The sequence below is a fragment of the Labrus mixtus genome, chromosome 5, assembly GCF_963584025.1.
Source record: "Labrus mixtus chromosome 5, fLabMix1.1, whole genome shotgun sequence".
Classification (NCBI taxonomy): Eukaryota; Metazoa; Chordata; class Actinopteri; order Labriformes; family Labridae; genus Labrus; species Labrus mixtus.
In genome coordinates, this window is record NC_083616.1 from 25,473,889 (window position 1) to 25,491,931 (window position 18,043).

General features: G+C 40.7%; 1 protein-coding gene across 4 annotated transcripts in view; it reads left to right on the top strand.

Moving 5' to 3' along the window:
* pde4d (phosphodiesterase 4D, cAMP-specific) overlaps nt 1-18,043 on the top strand; it is a 204,665-nt gene that overhangs the window by 86,208 nt on the left and 100,414 nt on the right. The window contains exon 1 of one of the 4 annotated variants that reach the window (XM_061038801.1): nt 5,863-6,496. The exons of the other annotated variants lie outside the window; for them this stretch is intronic. Coding sequence (XP_060894784.1) covers nt 6,234-6,496 — 263 coding nt within the window. The 5' untranslated portion in view covers nt 5,863-6,233. Of the gene's footprint in view, nt 1-5,862; nt 6,497-18,043 lie in introns of those variants that run through there. 4 annotated transcript variants of the gene reach the window in all.

An 18,043-nucleotide genomic window follows, 5' to 3' on the forward strand; every position in this document is an offset into this window, starting at 1 on the left:
CTGACATCTCTCCATGAGTGCATGTTAACAGGTCTTGTCTGTCCGTGTGTGTTTTCCAGGTCAATAAGAGTGATGTCTCTCAATAACTGAGTGCAAACCTGAATTGCCCACGTCAGGGATTGATAAAGTATTTAAAGAAATAAAAAAAAGTAAATATATGTACAAAGAAAACGGTAGATAAGAAAGACAAAAGCAGATAAAAACTTAACAAATCCAGCTGCAGTATTTCTCTGTGCTCGACCAGTCACTGCATCTCTCAGTGGTGGAAGATGTCCACATGAGGGAGGCAGAGCTGTACTGAGGTTTTGGATTCATTCTGTCTGTAACTGCTTGTAAATATTTGGGTCTACATTGAACTGTAGAGGAAACATCATTTTAGTTTAGTTTAGTACTTTAGGTCCTCTTTTTTGGCCCCTTCCTCTCAAAACAATAGATATTCATTATATATGAAGACTTTTCCTTTGCATCATTCAGCCGACTAATAACATATGAATGGCAAGTGGTAACTATAGCAACAGGTAAATGCAATACTTCTTAGTCATCTTAGACGTCCTAAGATGTTAGAGTTGTAAAAATACAAGAATTTTAAACTTGGAACTAATTAAATTGAAAAATATCAAAACATGTTTCGATACACAATATTCGGTAATTTCTCGTTTTGAAGTACCAAAATTTAAAAGCAAAGTCCAGCTGTCTGTCTTAATTGTTCAAATATGTAATGTTTCAATTTTAAAACTTTGCTGTTGTATGAAAAAAAAATGTGCCAGTGTCGCCTCCACTGTCCCTCTCCTCTGCTCTCTCTGTTTGAAATAGGCATAAACATAACTTTGACGTCCTTATGAGACGAGGAAACATAAATATTTCTATCTCCCTGTATATTTTAGTGGGCCATTGCTGCTCTCTCTCTCTTACGCTAATACTGAAGATCTGAAGTTTTAGCAGAGAGAATCACTCCCATGATTCCCCGCCATCCTCAACGTCATCTTTTGTTGTTGTTTTGATTGAGAGCCCCCTGGTGGTGGATTTTACATACTGTGCGTTTAAGGCCTCAATACTTTTCCAGTCTGTCCATCATTCCAATAATGGAGATGGTATTGCTTTAACACACGTGCTAACAAAAATTATAAGATTATTATTATTTTAGAGTTAAGCGTGCTGATTTGATGGTAATGCAGGGAAACCTGTAACAGTCAGACTGGAGCCTAAGCTCTGTGAGGTGAGTGCATGCTGTTCGCTGTAAACGGAAACACAACCAGTCTGTTATGATTAAACAACAAACTTTGCACTCATTTGAGGTATATTTAAGTGCATCCCTGTAATACATGCCCTCAGGGTTTTGTCCATCAAAGAAAAGAGATGGGAAATAAACGAGAAAAAGAGATGAATCTAACTCAAAAACTAAAAACGCTCATCCTCTATTTTCCTTTTGTGTATGTTGGAGCTACAGTATCCTCTCTATGATCTTATTGCCTACCTATCAGGTATGAATCATACATCTGTTATCTATCCTTTGGGCTGGAACATAGAGTGCACAATGTTTGAGACTATATTTACAACACCTACACACAAAGCTTAATTTTTGAAGCCTTCATTCTGCCCTTTGTGTTGAAACTGTCAGAGATGTTTTTCATGTCTTTGTTAATTTTGTAAGCCTTTGTGTATGTTTGACACATTTCACAATCACACCTGCACATGTCAGGTGATTTTGTGAGTAAAACAGTGGTGAAAGCTTAAGACTCCTCCCCACTTTTTTTTTCTTTTCCGTGATATAAGTGTCAGATTTGCAAATATGACTTAACCTTCTGTTTCAGTGATCATCATGAATATTCTTTAAAAAGTATTTCAAAAGATTGTACTCAGGCCTGTGTGTCTATAGGTGCACATCATTCTTTTATATGCATTCATAATGCATGCCTTTTTTGTGCGCCGCTGTGTGTGTGTGTATGGGGTACTGTTTGTGTAATGGGGGTCTGTTTGAGTGTCTGCAGTTTTGCCCTGTAGATTGGCTTTTCTTTTCTTTCTTTTGTTCTGCCAGCCTTTAGTTCTTGACAAATCCACTTGTCCCTCTCCATCCATGTTGCCCCTGGTTACCAAGGGAAATGCACATAGACGTCATGCGCGGCAACGGGGAGGGGCTAAGAAAAATGTTTTACAATGAAAGGCGAAAATTAAACAGGTAGCAGATGACAGGAAAGAAGGAAGTAGAGAGGACAAGGGGGGTAAAGAATGAGAGCAATGAAGTGTGCGATTGACGCAAAAGAAAAACATATATTTGCTTAAAAAACAAGGCATCCATTGATTTTCTGTAAGGTGATGACAAACAGCAGGCTGTCAAATGAAGGCCAACAGTCCTCCAATGCTGTCAAGGCTGAGAGTGTCTCTGACTGAATGTTGCATGTTGAGGCACAATGCCTCAAACGTTAATGACAGAAAACATTTTTTAACAGTTTTCTTAATCAATGTAAATGATTTTATAATGATTGTTCAATAGAATTTTCCAGCGTCACAAACTAGCATGCACTCCTTTGATGGAAACAAAGCATACAGAATCACAACAAGCACAGGAGAGAAGTAGGGACTAAACACTTGTTTCCTCTGTAATGCATCATGTTAATTATTTTACCTGCCAACAAGTGGGCCATCAATGCTCAGGGGTACACTTCTGTGTATTGGCTTGGAGTCCTATAAAGCTATTTTCACCTCTTTTTTGCATTTTTTATTCGTTTAACTTTTATGCAAACTCACAGCAAACAAGAGTAAATAAATGTTGGCAGAAACAGTCCTCTGTATTATGAATGTTTATATGAAACTTTGTTTTTGAAGATGTTGTCTTGCAGAAGAGTGACTTGAACGTATTACATCCCTGCTGTCATTAAACCATTCAAGGTTTATGAACAGACACAACAGGGCTCAACAGTGTGGTCCAGAAGTAAAAAAAATCCCATTCATTTTCTCCGTAGTGGATTTGATTATTAGCCATAATAGATTTTTCTTTTTTTCCGACCAAATAGTTTTGGGAACTTTTTGATGAGGAACTATCCACTAGGGTGTTCTCTGAGAACTACACACCATGGTACCTACTCTGAAGCAGGAGCTAAAAAGGTTCCTCTAAAACGGGGTTCTAGGAACTAAAAGAGTTCATAGTTCCTGCGGTGCGGAATCAATAAAAAAGGGGGAGGGTTCAAACCCTAAAAACTTGAAAAAGTTCCTGCTGCTGAAAACACCTACTGTCATAACCATGCTTAGACTTCCTATGAGCTACCTGTGTGTGAAACGAAGGTATATGCTCAGGTAGGAGTAGTTTTAGTTTCTGTAGTTTTTATATCAAGCTCATTTTATAATTACCATCTTATTCTGCAGTGAATGTCATTTATATATTCTACAACACAAACTACAAGACAACACTTTAACTGTAACAACGACAAATGTTTAATTTGAGAAGAAGCGACATCATTCTCAATGGATCGTGGGATGGGTAGTTCCTTGACTCCAGAAGAAAATTAAGTACACAGTCTTGCACCTTTGCATTTTTCTCAGTTTTTCCATGCCGTCTTGGCACAGAACCAAATGTACTATAGTGACGAGTATAGGGGTAGCTGGTTGTCTTGGTTCCAGGCTTCAATCTCTTGATATAAGGAAGTGTCAACGGAGATAGAGAGGAAAACAATACATCTACAATAAACACAATACCTCCAAAACTGATGACGTTCCCACCTGAATCCCCGAATTTGTGTTTTGCAAAAACAACTGTCTGAATTTTTATCACTAAACAGTGACCATAAACACCTTACACTTAATCCATAGTGCTAATGCATAATTAGTAGTAAGAATAGAAAATTGCAAGCTGGCCAGGTATAAATATCCAAATGTTGTATTTGTCTGATATATTATATTTGTTAAAGGTGCACTATGTAGATTTGGGAATGAAATTTGGAGAAGTGAAACAATTCTATGCTATATTTTCTGAACTAAAGACACACTTTACACAGAGAAACAATGGGTCCCTGGAACACTGTTTAGAGCTTAAAAGCTACCAAGAGAGTTACGCTTTTACTGTTGTGGACCCCCCACCATAACTTCTCGCGTAGCATTTTATCTTCAAACAGTGTTCCAGGGACCAAATTTTCCTCTGAGGACAGTTTGTGTTTAGAGTTATGGACATATACCACATAATCTGTACACTTCTCCAACTTGCAAATGTCTCTACCAAAACTACATAGTGCACCTTTAATGTAATATTAGAAAGTCCCTCAAATTGTGAATCATTAAAAAGGAATGTCTGTCAATATAATCACCATTTATGTTGTGTAATTCAACTAAACAACATGTTTTCATTGTTATGTCAAGAATGATGCAACGCTGACGTGAGCATTTAGGTCACTACACCACTGTGCCAATGATATTAGCCTGACTGTTAGTCTTGGTCCCCTAATTCTCAGGAATTTGAACTTTAGCCAGAGAGAAATCCCCTGATTATGTTTTGATCTGCATTTTCACGTTTTTGTTACTGCATATTTGGAATGCAGCCTTCGTTTCGGAGCAGCTTACTGTACATTATGCTGGAGCTTAATCAGCGCTGCACACTAGTTTGAGTAACTGCCAGCAAAAGACAAATAGTAATTCATTATTTTTTATATGAATTCAGCCTGTTTTAACATTTGGACTATCAACTGATCAATATTATCGTGAGTAAACGCTTTAAACATGACACTTAAGTGAGGCTTTAGGGTTGCAAAAGCTTGATTTATATGAATGAAATGATCAAATAGTTAACACTTGGGAGTAAGAACAGTATATCTTAAATATGTTCGGTGGCACGGACAACATAAAAAAAGGTTAGTGGCAGGTAAACTGCTCATTCAAGATAAGCTGCTCTTTGCTAGGATGAGGAGGGAAAAGGCTCGATGATAGCATACGAGACTCAGCAGCATCAGCATGTATATCCTCTTTAAAAAACTAATACAGTAAAAGGGAGTGGCAGGAGCTTGAGCCAAAATGATGATGGTTGCTTTAAAGGTCTTTAGTTTTTCTTGCATACGTTAAAAAAAAAAAAAATGCAAGCAAAATGCAAAATTTGTGCACATGCGCACAAACAGGTAAACACATTGCGTCATCTGCTTTTTTCTTAGAGATGTCCTCTTCAGCTGAGTGTGGACTGAGGGTTTCTTAATAACTAAAGAATGCTTTTAGTCTGGTCTGCTGCATCAAGAGCTGCACCACTGCAGATGCATGTGCCTTGACTCTTTTGGTGCATGCAAACAACAATTTTATATTTGTTACTTAAGCTTACCCTATTTCTCCCTTCATGCCTCCCTGGTTTTGTCTCCTCTCTATTGTGTACACAGTACACACACACACACACACACACACACACACACAGGCACACACACTCAAACACTCTCTCACACATGCTCACGCTCCACTCAGCTCCAAAGGATCAGTAGCTTATAAATCAGCTGCAGTCAGCAGTCAGTCTCTCTGCACAGGGAGAGGGAGGAAGGAGGGATAAATTGCTTTGACTGGATGGAACTCAAATCAGCGAAGCCTCACTGGACTGAATCCTACTGGATTGGTAGCTTTTTACTGGTGATCCAACAAGAGAGAGAGGGGAGAGAGAGCTGGACTGTTCTCTACTAGTTTAGTTAAACTCTTTCTTGGCTTCATATAACTGGACAGTGCAGGGTTCGTCTGCAGGCCAAGGAGAGAAAGGACTGGAAGAGACGGAATTCCCTCATCTTTTTTTCTTCTTCTGCATCCCGCCCTCCCTCCCTCCCTCCCTCTCTCTCTCTCTCTCTCTCCTTCCATCCTCCCCTCATCTTCTCTCTTGCACTTTCACAGCAGACACCCAGTGTTGCAGAGCAGACAAAGGCAGCAGCCCTCAATGCTTCTGTTCATCTGCTGGCTCCTTAAAAGACGAGAAAGGAGAAAGATACCAGGGATTTGTCTTCTCTTTTTCTCCCCTTCTTTTTGTACAGCCGGAGCTGCATGTGTGAGGAATTAACTGCAGACATTTTCAGTGTGTCATCTGGGGGATTTGTGGATGCGTGACTTTTTTTTTTTTTCTTTTTTTTTTTTTTTTTAACATATTCCTAAATTTTGAGGAAAGCATTGGACTCTGACAGAGAAGACGCATATGTTTAGCTTGTGTTCATCATTTTTTTCCCAATACATCCTGGCAGTTTTACTGTTTGTTTAATCGGGTAGTGCTGGTGGTGCAGGAGCCGGGGGCCGGCATGGCCCAGCAGGCGAGTATGGGGGTGACCCACCAAGACACCCTGGCAGTGCCCCCCATGCCCAAACACTCTGGCCTGAATGAAGACTTGGTGAAGATCCTGCGAGAGAACCTGCTGCAGCCGGAGAGGCCAAGAGGACACCGGCGCTCGCCCTCCTCCATCTCCCCCCGCCTCTCCCCCCGCAACTCACCGCGACTGCTCCGCCGCATGCTGCTCAATAACAACACCCACAAACAGAGGCGCTTCACCGTCGCACATACATGGTGAGACTCGGCTGCAAAGGTTGAGACCGGAGGATTGATAGCTGTTGCATGGGCTCATAAAGTGCGTTTGTCTTTTGTCAGACAGCATGTTAGCACACCTGCTGCAAACTTTCAAGGCTGGGACTGTGTTTGTTTAACATTGTGTGCAAGGGTGGCGGTGTTTGATTTGCCGTCTGAGTAATTAAACTTTGTTTGCGGTTTTAACTCAAAGGCACCCGTCTTGTTGAGAAATGGTAGGCGGGTAAGTGGGCAGACGTCTCTCGTCGGTGATGTACGTCAAATCTCCACGGAAACCCTCTTCTCACCTTCGATGAGTTTCTCTCTCTCCCTCTCCTGCCAGCTTAATCTCCATTTCTATCGCTCTCCACCTCTACCCACTGTGTGTGCCTGTTACCCATTCTTGCTCCTATCACTCCCTCTATCTTACCTCTTTCTTTGCTGCCTCTGCTTTTACCTCTGTGTGATACACACTAGTGCAATATGCAAAGAGATATACCCCAAAGCTGCCTGTCTTGTTAGCTAGGTAGAGCCATCCATCACTACGTTTTCTTCCCTCCTGCTGAGGATTTCTCTCCACACTTGCCTGCCTGCAGTTTTTGACTATTAATTAGGCTTCTATTCCTGGCTGTCTATCAGCCTCGACTGCACTCGCCCACGCCTCGTCCCTTCCCTTCCTCTTCTATCTATTCCCCTTTCGATCCCCCCCCTCCCTCCCATACCTCTTGCGTCCCTACCCACTCTCGTTTTCTTTCTCTCCCCTTCAACCAATTTATCTCCACCCTCAAACCACCCCCTCCACTAGCCAGTCTTCTCCATCTTCTCACACCTCTCCTTATTTCTCCCCTTCTCTCTCTTTTACTTTGATTTCTCCCCATATCTTGTGTCCAATTTGTCTCCTCCCAACCTTTCCCATTGGACGCCTCCCTTCTCTTCTATCTGGATTGTACTTCTGACGTATTAAAAAAAAAAAATCCACATAAATCCACTCATGATTTCTTCTTCTTCACTCTTCTTTCTCTGATTTCCATCTGTGTTGTGTCTCAATTTTTCATTAATCTCTTCAAGTTTACTCCCTTGCCATACTTTCCCTTCCCTTGTTTTCCTTTTTTCCTCCATCTTTCATTCACTCTTGCATCTATCCTCCCTGCTTCCTTTGCTGTCTCTTTACCTCTTATCAATGGTGCCACTAATAGCTCAAGGAGATAAACCTCATTGCTTCCCTAGCTTTGTTCTATTTTTATTGCACACTGTTTTATGTGTGTCTGTATAATTTAAATTTTATGAATTAATTATCTCTGTGGAAAATTGCAGTGTGTATATGTGTGTGTGTACGTGCAAGTGTGCGGGCTGTGCGTGGTTTGTTAATTCAGATTATGTAATTTTACACACCACCACCATCGCTCTCCCTGGTGCCGCATTAAGCAGAAAGCTACTTCTCACAGTTTCATATTAAGCAGCAGAAAAGACTCTCAGTCTGGAAATGGATTTTCCTTGTTACTGCTTTGCCACTCATCCTTGTCATCAGAGTGACAGAGTGGCCAGTGAGCCTCGTTTTCAAATAAAGTCACACTTGTTAAATACGTAAGGATGATGAAAAAACGAGACGCGCTGGTGGCATGTTGATGCAGTCATTAAAGATAAGAAGAGGAGCCATGATTTAAAAAAAAAAAAACAGCCAACTGCTTGCTTCCATAACTTAATGATATGCTGCCTGGCATGTTCAGTTAGGTTACTCAGTATGCACATGGAGGGGTGTCTCGTGGTTATCCGTTGATTTACAGGGAATCCATTTTCAAATGTTTTCCAGTGTTGTCTCAAGGGTCTCTCAGCACCTTCCAAGTATGTCTGAGTAGATTTACCCATCCATTTGTACATTCATGCAGATCTTTGCCGGGTTCAAATGTTGCCTGATTTGACTGACAAGAAGAAGCCCAATAATTGCTAGAATCGCTAATTGGTTATCGAGTAAAAGAAAAAAAGGTATTCAGCCGAATCCAAATTTATTTATAAAGCACATTTGAAAACAACATGAAGCTAATGCGCAAGTGTGAAATCCTGCAGTTCCTCGAGTGTCCACTTGAGGCTGGCTCCAGGAACACGGGAAGTCACATACAGATGACTGGCAAAAATCAGTTTTTACAGCATAAATAAACATTTTTACAGCCTGGTCCAAAAAACGAAATAGGTCTGAGTAGTTATTGTCATCTTAGGCACACACTGTACGGGGGGTGATTTTGTTTTTAAACGGCTCCGTTTTGATTTTGAAAACGGTATGTATTTTTTGGAAGTACAGTTTGTTTGCTGTTTGTTTGGATTTTGTTTTTGGACGACTTTTGTTTTGTAAATAGTGTAACTAGTCTAAACATCCTTTTTTTTCCTATTTTTGCATTTTTGCATTTTTGTAAATATCTATTATGCACTTTGGGAGGCCGGCAAAAATAAAACCACTTCACTTACAGTCTGCAACTACGCCTGTTTTTAAGTTTCGGGTGGATTGCCAGAGGACCCCGTCACAGTTATCCATAGTTAGGCGCTTAGCTGACATGATTGACAGGTGGGCATGATGTAACGGTTCGTCAGTAGGCTGTAACCCGCCTCAGCTCCAGCTCTCAGCCTGTCGTTAGGTTGACTGAAAGTTAGGCTGAGACAGCATTTCCAGCATGGCGTCTGCTGCTGATGAGCCTCCGGAGCCCCCTGCACTAACCCGCAATTCACACATACTCCGTGCGCGCCGCGGTCCGTCAGCGCCGCAGTTTTCCATCGGACGGCTCGCGCCCATTCACACTGGATCCGTTTCTGGGACGTCAGCGCAGCGGAGCGCACCCATGACACATCACAGGAGAACTTCAAGATCCCGTGGGAATAAAGAGAAAAACATGCAAACAACATGTTGCTTTGTCTTTCTGAGGATGCATTGTTGTTAATTCGGTTCCTGTTTTGACGTAATGTTGATAAAGTGATGAAAAATATCATCGCAAGTCCGTATATTGTGTTTTATTTTGAAATTGACCGGATGTTCTGTGCGTTTCCTTGTCTGACTTCCTGTCTGAGCTATCATATTCTGTCCAGCTTGACGCGTGCCTGCAGCGCACTCCGGCGAAAATAGACTCGCTGCGTATTTGAAACGGAGCAGAGCGTAGTGCCGTCGGTGACACGCGCCGGAGACGGACCGCAGCGCGCCCTGTGTGAACACAATGACTGACTAGAGTGGCAGCTAAGTACAACGTAGTGCGCGGCGCTGGCGGACCGCGGCGCGCACAGAGTGTGTGTGAATTGGGCTTAATAGATGGCTGATGATGTCACATTAATATTTACAGTCTATGGTTTAGACAAATATAAAAAGAATTAAAGCCAACTCTCAAGTTGAGCCAAAACCCAAAGCATAAAAGTGCGTTTTAAGGTAAGATTTAAAAACAGGCAGTGTGGCAGACAAACATGTGGAGGAAGAGCGTTCCAGAGCCTTCACGCTGCTATTGAAAACGCACGGTCTGCCCTGTACTTCAATTTAGACCTTGGGACAGTCAGAAGCTAAACTATGGAGAATAGAGAGAGAAAAACTCTGACTCATGTAAAAGCAACAATAACACAGTGAGTACTACAACAAGAACTCCTGATACAACAAGTGAACTTAAAGCTACATAAGGATTAGCATCAAATCAGGCTCAGTACTCTAAGTAAAAGAAGTCAAAATGTGAACTGGCCCATTGCAGGGTTTCTCTCCTGTTGCCTCATTATAATAATAATTCTATCAGTGCTTTACAGAAAAACAAATCCAGACAGTAAAATATACAATAAAGTCCCAATTACAAATAGAACACAGCAATGTAGCAATAACACACGGAGCCATGGAGAATAAAAGAGGAACTGTAATGGTTGATGAAAGGAGACAATAAATAATACAAATAAAACATCATTAAAATTACAAGAATGCCTTTTGAATAAAAAAATACATTAAATTAGATACTGATGTTGTAATGATTGCATTAATGTATAATTATTACTTACTTGTTGCAGCTGGAATCAGTGGGGATAATTGCACTTTATTAAAAGCTGCTGGGCTTATTAAACATTAAATCAAAATGTATACGTTTTATTTGAATCTGTAAAGTAACTGGATTAAGTAATTATATGTCAAAATTAGACTTAAACACAGCACCTTACCTAAGTACATTACATGTTATTCTCCAGCATGTTAAGTAAGACATTTCCATGATTGGGTTCGTTTTTTTTTTTCTTCAAGGGAATTCTTGATAAAATTCTAGGCTGTAAAAATGAATCATCAGGCTTCGAATGTCTGTTTTAAATGTCAGTCTTGGGTATTTCAAATCTCACAGCTAACACTCATCCTGGTGTTTATCCTTGGCTTCAGAATTTGAATAAAACACTTTCTGGTTTCCGCTCTCACATTCTTCACAGTCGGTGTTTGATGCTGTTTGGCCTTCACCTGAGCCTGCAGCAGAAAACATCTCTTTTATGAGATAGTGAGAAGGAATGTGTTTGCTCCCACGTATCACACGTAAATCTGAATGCAAAATGTGCAGTTTTGTTTGACACGTATCCCTGCGAGTACGGTCGTCACGATACCAGATTTTAAAAATTTTCAAGTGATACCAGTAAAATCTAAAATACCGATACCCGTTTCGATAACATTCTTGTTTCTGATTAGCAGCAACTGTAAGCAAACTCGGTCACTCTGTCTAAATTGCACAAATACATTGATGAACAGTGCCCTCTCTTCCTGTGGGAGCTTGTGGGTAAAGAAATGGACATGTTGCTGCAGTAGCTGGGGATCGAACCCTCGGTTGAGAGACGACCGACTTTACCAACTGAGCCACCGCAGCCCCGCCTTTGTAGATTTTCTAAAGCGTCAGTATTTTTTCCGATTCTGTCAATCAGTTAAATTACCGACATTGTGTCGTTTTAAAATGTGAAATGTATAAAAGTATACAACAAAATTGGACAACCGTACATTCAGCTTGACTTTGGGGACGCACAAACATGCAAAGACAACGATAATGGACCAACACATCCACTTAATCACTCTGTGGTCGCGTTCATGTGTGGTTATTGTCTTGACATTTGAGCAGACAGGAGTCAGACAGAATATCAGACGGAGACGAAGAGAGTGTGGGAGGTTAGAGAAAGAAATGTCTGTGTTTGTGTGCACACGTGTGAGCGAGGGTCACAGGAGGCAGATGATTTCTTTGCAGCAGAGAGACACACCATCAAATGGCTGTAAGGAGTCGGGAGGTTGACAACTGCAGTGTAATCTACTCCAATCACCTCCTCATTGTTTTACAGCTGCAGGGAACCACAGGGCTGCGGCGCTGTAAATCTGGTGACACACACAGCCCTCAGTTGCTCCACTCCACACTTCATTAACAAGACAATCCTTCTCCATCGACCCATTATCCTGATGTGCCGCTTCATTCTCTTCTTGTGGGCACAGAAGACCGTAAAAAAAAAAAATACCATGCTCAAATTGTTTTACAATCACTTTGTGAATACTTCAGAGAATACACTCCAAATGTTGGCTGCTATCTCATCTCTGAAAGAATTTGATTGGTGGTAATTATTTGCAAAGACATAAAAAGGGTACTTTAACAGGATTTAATGGAATGAAACAGGGTTTGGACTCTTTTTGCTGCAGAATTTCAACTCCAAACGAGCCCCAAATGTTGACAAACGTGATAAAGCAGTGAAATGGAATTGTGAGAGCAGTAAATATTTGAGCTGAGCTTATTTTTTTTTTTTTTTGCCTGAGAGGATTTAAGGTAGATCATTTTCATTGTTGCCAGAATATTACAACCTAAGCTGCAGCACTACCTCCAAGCATTACTGTGGCTCTCTGCATGGATTTAGAGGGAGTATCTGCAAAACTGGGTGTGTTGACAACAGATGTAAGACTCAGTATTACTTTGTGCTTGGATATGAAAGGATTTGAGTCGTTTTTTTTAACGATAGCTTAGGAACATAAACACCCAAATATGTTGCCATTAGTCTGCGATGGATAGGTTGATGACGGTGATAAGTGCAAATTGGATTTGAACCAGTTGCCCAAAAAAGAAATCCCCTCGAACTAAATGCGTACTTCAATTTTAAATGCAGTGAAAGTAACATATTCTGACACACTCATTATCAGCACACAGCGCTGTCTGTAGCATGCTAACATGTTTAGTCTTTAGACACAGCGTGACAGGAGGTTAATTACTTTCAAGAGCCATGTCCGCTTTATAATGACAGCATGTCGTTACAGACCCCCAAGAATGCTATTACTGATTAAGTGCTCCTGCACATGTGGGAAAACTGGCTTGAGAACTGTCGTCTCACAAAGTTGATTATTGATGGCCCTCAGCCTCGCAGAGAACAGGCACAGCGCGTTTAAAGCAACAACACTCACCTGTTAAGCGACAGACAGACCGACACTCACGACTCAGTGTTTGTATCCCCTCAGTCAGAAAACCTCTGTTTGTATCCTGTTTTCAACTTTCCCTCACTGCTGACCCTGAGGTATTTTTAATGCTGTTGCACAACAGGGTCTGATGCTGCATTGCAACAGTGCTAGTGTCTCTTTATGTAACAGGGGAGTGGGGTTTTTTTTTTTCCAGGGAGGGGAGAACAGGTGGCTCCCACTGCTGATGCTGATGTTGCTGCTTCTTCAGCTAAAGTGGTCCAACTGAGGGTTTTACTTTGGCTGAAGGGTTGGATAGATGTACACAGATGACTGATGGATTGGTGGATGAGTGATCGATGGATGGATCTAGTAAAGATGGATTTGAAGGGATGAAGAGAGAGGGCGAGTGTGGAAGTACATGACCTTAAGCTAAACGCAGTGGTGCTAATAAGCAGAGTAAGACTCTCTTTACTTCTCACTTGGTTATATCATCTCTCTTTTTATGTTTTTTTTTTCTCATCTAATTTCCTTTTTTTTTTTCTTTCTTTCAGGAAGCTGATTCAGTTCCTATAATTGCTGGTCAAGGTCTCACAATTATGTATCATATGACTCATAGTAGGTGACAGATGGAGCCTGACAAAACATGCATTTTATAGACTTCACTGCTCCACGCCATGAAATAGTGCATAATATCATTTTTCTTTAGAAACCACACCTCTCTCTCTCTTTTTTTTTTTTTTTTTTTTTTGCTGTTGTGTTTTGTTCAAATGATGTAACGTGTTTCACTGTTGAGCTTTAGCGGTGAAAGTCTGCAGACTTCGTACCCTCTGGACAGACCGAGGCTTGATGATGTCACACTTGTTGATGGACGCTATCATCAGATGGTGTCAAAGTTGTAGAATATTCACCGATCAGTCATAACATTATGACCACTGACAGGTGAAGTGAATCACAGTGAGCATCTCATTATAATAGCACCTGTCGGTCTGGGGACCTTTCAGGCAGCAAGTGGGCATTTTGTCCTTGTAGTTGATGTGTTGGAAGCAGGAAAAATTGGGAAAGGATAAGGGCCAAAATTTGATGGCTAGACGACGGGGTCAGAGCTCCATGTCCAACTCTGCAGCTCAAACAACAACACACATGAACATACAGAAAACACAAGTAACACATCAACGTGTCATGATTCCAGATTTCCATTTGGGTGAAGGACTCCATTAACCCGTCTGTGTCGGAACGTGTAAATGTGAGACAGAGGGGGTGATGCTCATTAGAGATGAATAATGTTTGAAGACATTTTAAGGATAATGTCTTCGACCCTGAGAATACTCAGCCGAGAAAGTGATCTGTGAGGAAGTGGCTCATAGATGTCTTGACTTTCAAGCGTTCTCTGAATTCTCTCTCTCTCTCTCTCTTTATTTTCCTTTTTTTTGGCACACATCATAATGTCCTTGGATTGTTGGATTGATGTCACTTCTCGGACTTTGTAACTGTCATTTGTGGTTTTCCAACACTTTTTTTTTAACCCAAATATTTAAAGCTTAAATAAAAATAGAAATTGCAAATAGATTTATAATGAAGATTGGAAATAGTGACAGATACGTTTGTGTGCATCAATGTAGTAGTAGTAGTCATTATGGCTGGAGACTGATTCAAGTCTTGAGTCCACAGGGCTGAAGTCCGAGTCTAGCCCGAGTCACCAAAGAGGAATCCGAGTTGATTTCCCATGAGTCCGAGTTGAGCTGAGTCCCCATTAGCCGAGTCCAAGTCTTTAAGGCTGAGTCTGAGCCGTTCCAAGATGATCTTCAGTTTTAAACTTAGCACATTATTTACTTTTTTAATTATGTTAAATACTCCTAAACTGAGCTTGAGCCTGTAAATCAGGACTGAAGTCAGGCTTGACTTTGAGTCCTGGACTCCAGTACTACACAATGGTGTGCATGCAGAAAGATAATTCCCAGGGGACGGTTTCATTTCCTCAGCTGTGCACATCAGTTTAGGGTAAAGAAGTAACAAATGCCTTTAAGCAAGACCCTGACATTCAAACTGCCCCAGTGGCCCGAATAAAAGACAAACGTGTCTGTCAACCTCCCTGATCAGTAAAAATTAAATATGGATAGACACAGATGGTTAATTTCAGCACTGTCTGTCAGAATGTTTCTGTTTCTCAGCCCCCTGATGTTCAGGGGATTTGTCCTTTGATGTGGGAATAGGACTATAATGCTACCTCTGCTTGTGGCTTTAGAATAGATGACATTTCTATTTGTAGTAAGCACCGTTTGCCTGTTGTTCCTTTATATTCCCAACCTGCCCGTCTGTGGCCCATACCTTCCTCACATTTCTTGTTTCCAGGGTGCTGCTATGCTGCAGTAATTACCTTCATTCCTTTGAGGTGGCTTTGAATTGCAGCTGTCATCCTGCTGTGCAGCAAGCAGGCTTCTCCGGGTTTTATCATCCAAAACACTGCTCTCCACCTGGGAGAATGAATCACCTGTGATTTGCATACATATGAGCATTTGAGAAGTGCTGCTGCTCCTGTGTTAACAGTGCGGGCTGCATGACACATCAGCACAGTGCAGGCTTTTCATTTGCAAAGACGGGTAGGATGCACACACACAAATAATCTGTATACCTGCACAGAAACGTAAACTTGTAGAGAAACAAACACTCTGTCTGTTTGATTCCCTCTCTATTAGAGAATTAGACAGGACCCATGGTTACATGACTCAGCTTTGACTTTGTATTCTGAGCTTGTGGCCCAGTCAGTATTGGCTGAGATGAATACAAAAACTAAGATTATATAACTGTGTGACAGGAAGAAACTGTGAAAAAGAGAGAAGAGGATAACAACAATAGAGGCTGATACTAAAACAATTTATTATATAATGAAAGTGTACTTCATATCCCACCAAATGCAAAAAATCCTTTAGAAAATGTGATAATATAACATAAAAGATAGAGAGCCCGAATGTCCTAATGTTCTCCAGTCATTCCTCTGAATACATCGTATAAACTCCTCATGCTGTTTTCTGTGTTGCCCATTAGTGTTGAGTGTGTTGGTCATTGTCTGACCTCAAATGAGACGTTCATCAATTATTAAAACGGGGGGTGTTCAATACTACAGGCAGACTTTTCCATAAAAGGACAGGGTTTATACCTCCACTAGAAAAGTGCACTATGAAGGAACCTTTTGCTGCTGACCAGCTTCTATAAATCCATAAAGAACGAGATCTGGAAAGAAAGACTCTTTTTAAACTCTGAATGGAATAAACTCCCACACACTGTATTTGCGAATAATTGTTTTCATGTGACGTTTTAATCATCGAGCCATGTTTTAAAAGCATTAGAAAACAAGCTCAGAGTTGACAAAGAAATACATTTTTTTTTTTTTTTTTAATCATTTTCCAGTTTTTCAATCGTTACCTGGACACCACATCGACTTTCATTTTGAAAAAAAGTATCCAAGTTCTTCCACTCACACTTAATGACAGTGCCTTGTGTTCAGCCAACCAGAGTCAAGCCTTGACTTTAAAGGTTTATGGAGAATATTTTAATCCCAGAGCCATTCAGTAAGATATGATACGATTAGCTTTCTTTGCGACTTCCATCCTGCTTCACTAGTTTCACCTGTGAGGCAGAGGCAGCATTAGACGAGTGCTAAAAATAATACATGTGTTCTGCTAGTTTTACCGTAATTACATGTGCAGGACTGAGAGGATGTCAAATACACTAATTCGGACATTAAAACTTGATATCATTTGATTTATATTTAATCAAAAATGTCAATCAATACTCAAATGTAATCCATACTAACAGTGGAATAAAAGAGGACTAAACTGCATTAGCTGGATTATTAAAGGAACATATTGGGGTAAAGGTTCATATGTGCTGACACATATCCACTTCACATTACCAGATTCTTTTATGCACTGTGGAATCTCAATGTTCAGTCAGACAGAAGAAGAAAAAGTCAAAACCAGCCCTTCGTGCACTTTGACTTAGAAAAGTGTTTTAAGAGGATGTTTTCCATTTTGTGCACCAGAGTCGGTCCAAATTTCTGTGAATCTCTGCGGCATATCAGCTCCATCTCCCTCCTCTGCTTTTCATTTTTTCTCCACATCGTGATCATCAAACCCAGTGCGATGCCAGAAATAGTCAAGCTCACATCCATAACATGTCAGATTCTATAACCCTGTTGAAAAAACCAGTGGGGACACTAACACCGCCCCAGTTCTACTGGCAGATCTTATTTTTTATGACCTTTTGAAGAAGTTACATCACAAAGTCTAAACGGATTTGTCATTTTCCTGAATCCATGTGACATTCGGCTCATTTCAGCTCAGCACCTCCTCGCTGTAGTGAAATAATGGCTTTGTGCATATTGATAATCATTTGCATCCAACAGGTCCAGACACACGGAGGTGTGTATGCAGCGGTTACCGTGCGACCAGATATAATTAAATGATGAGCAGTATGAATGTAAGCTGAAGAGGCCACAGCTGCAGGGCTTCATCAAAGCCCTTTTGATATGTTCATATCTTTTGATTCACAAAATGACTGCAAGACTCTGTCAAAGCCTTCTGAAACATGTCGCCCATTGACGCAGGGTTGTTTTTATTTGATTGAGTTTTCATACATGTATGTATATTTTATGTTCAAAGAGTGCTTTACTTCTTCCATAACTTAATATATAAGATTACTGGAGCGCATTTAAGTCTTAATGTAAACTTTTATTTAACTGATTTTACAGAAGATGGATACTGACTAAGAAGTAGACGTGGAGATCGCAGGTTCACACGATACATGATACAATACACGATGCATGGCCTATCATAACGATAATATCACCATGTACAGATTCTGCTATCATTTATGATTTCCAAGACTATCATGTAAACATCACACATCACGATACTTTTTGAACTGAAAAATATGAAATGACCCTAAAAAGGTAAAGTGCAGGTATAGTGTATTCATTCATTTACAGTTTGGTGTCAGTATCACCATTCATCCCGCGTCATCTCTTAACATCTATTCACCAACGTCCGACATTACCACGCTGCCGTCTTCATCTTCTTTCCCCCTGTATCCCAACATCTTTTTGGGGGAATTAACTTCTGTTCACGTTGTAAGCGTCATCTTGAGAGGTGATAAAG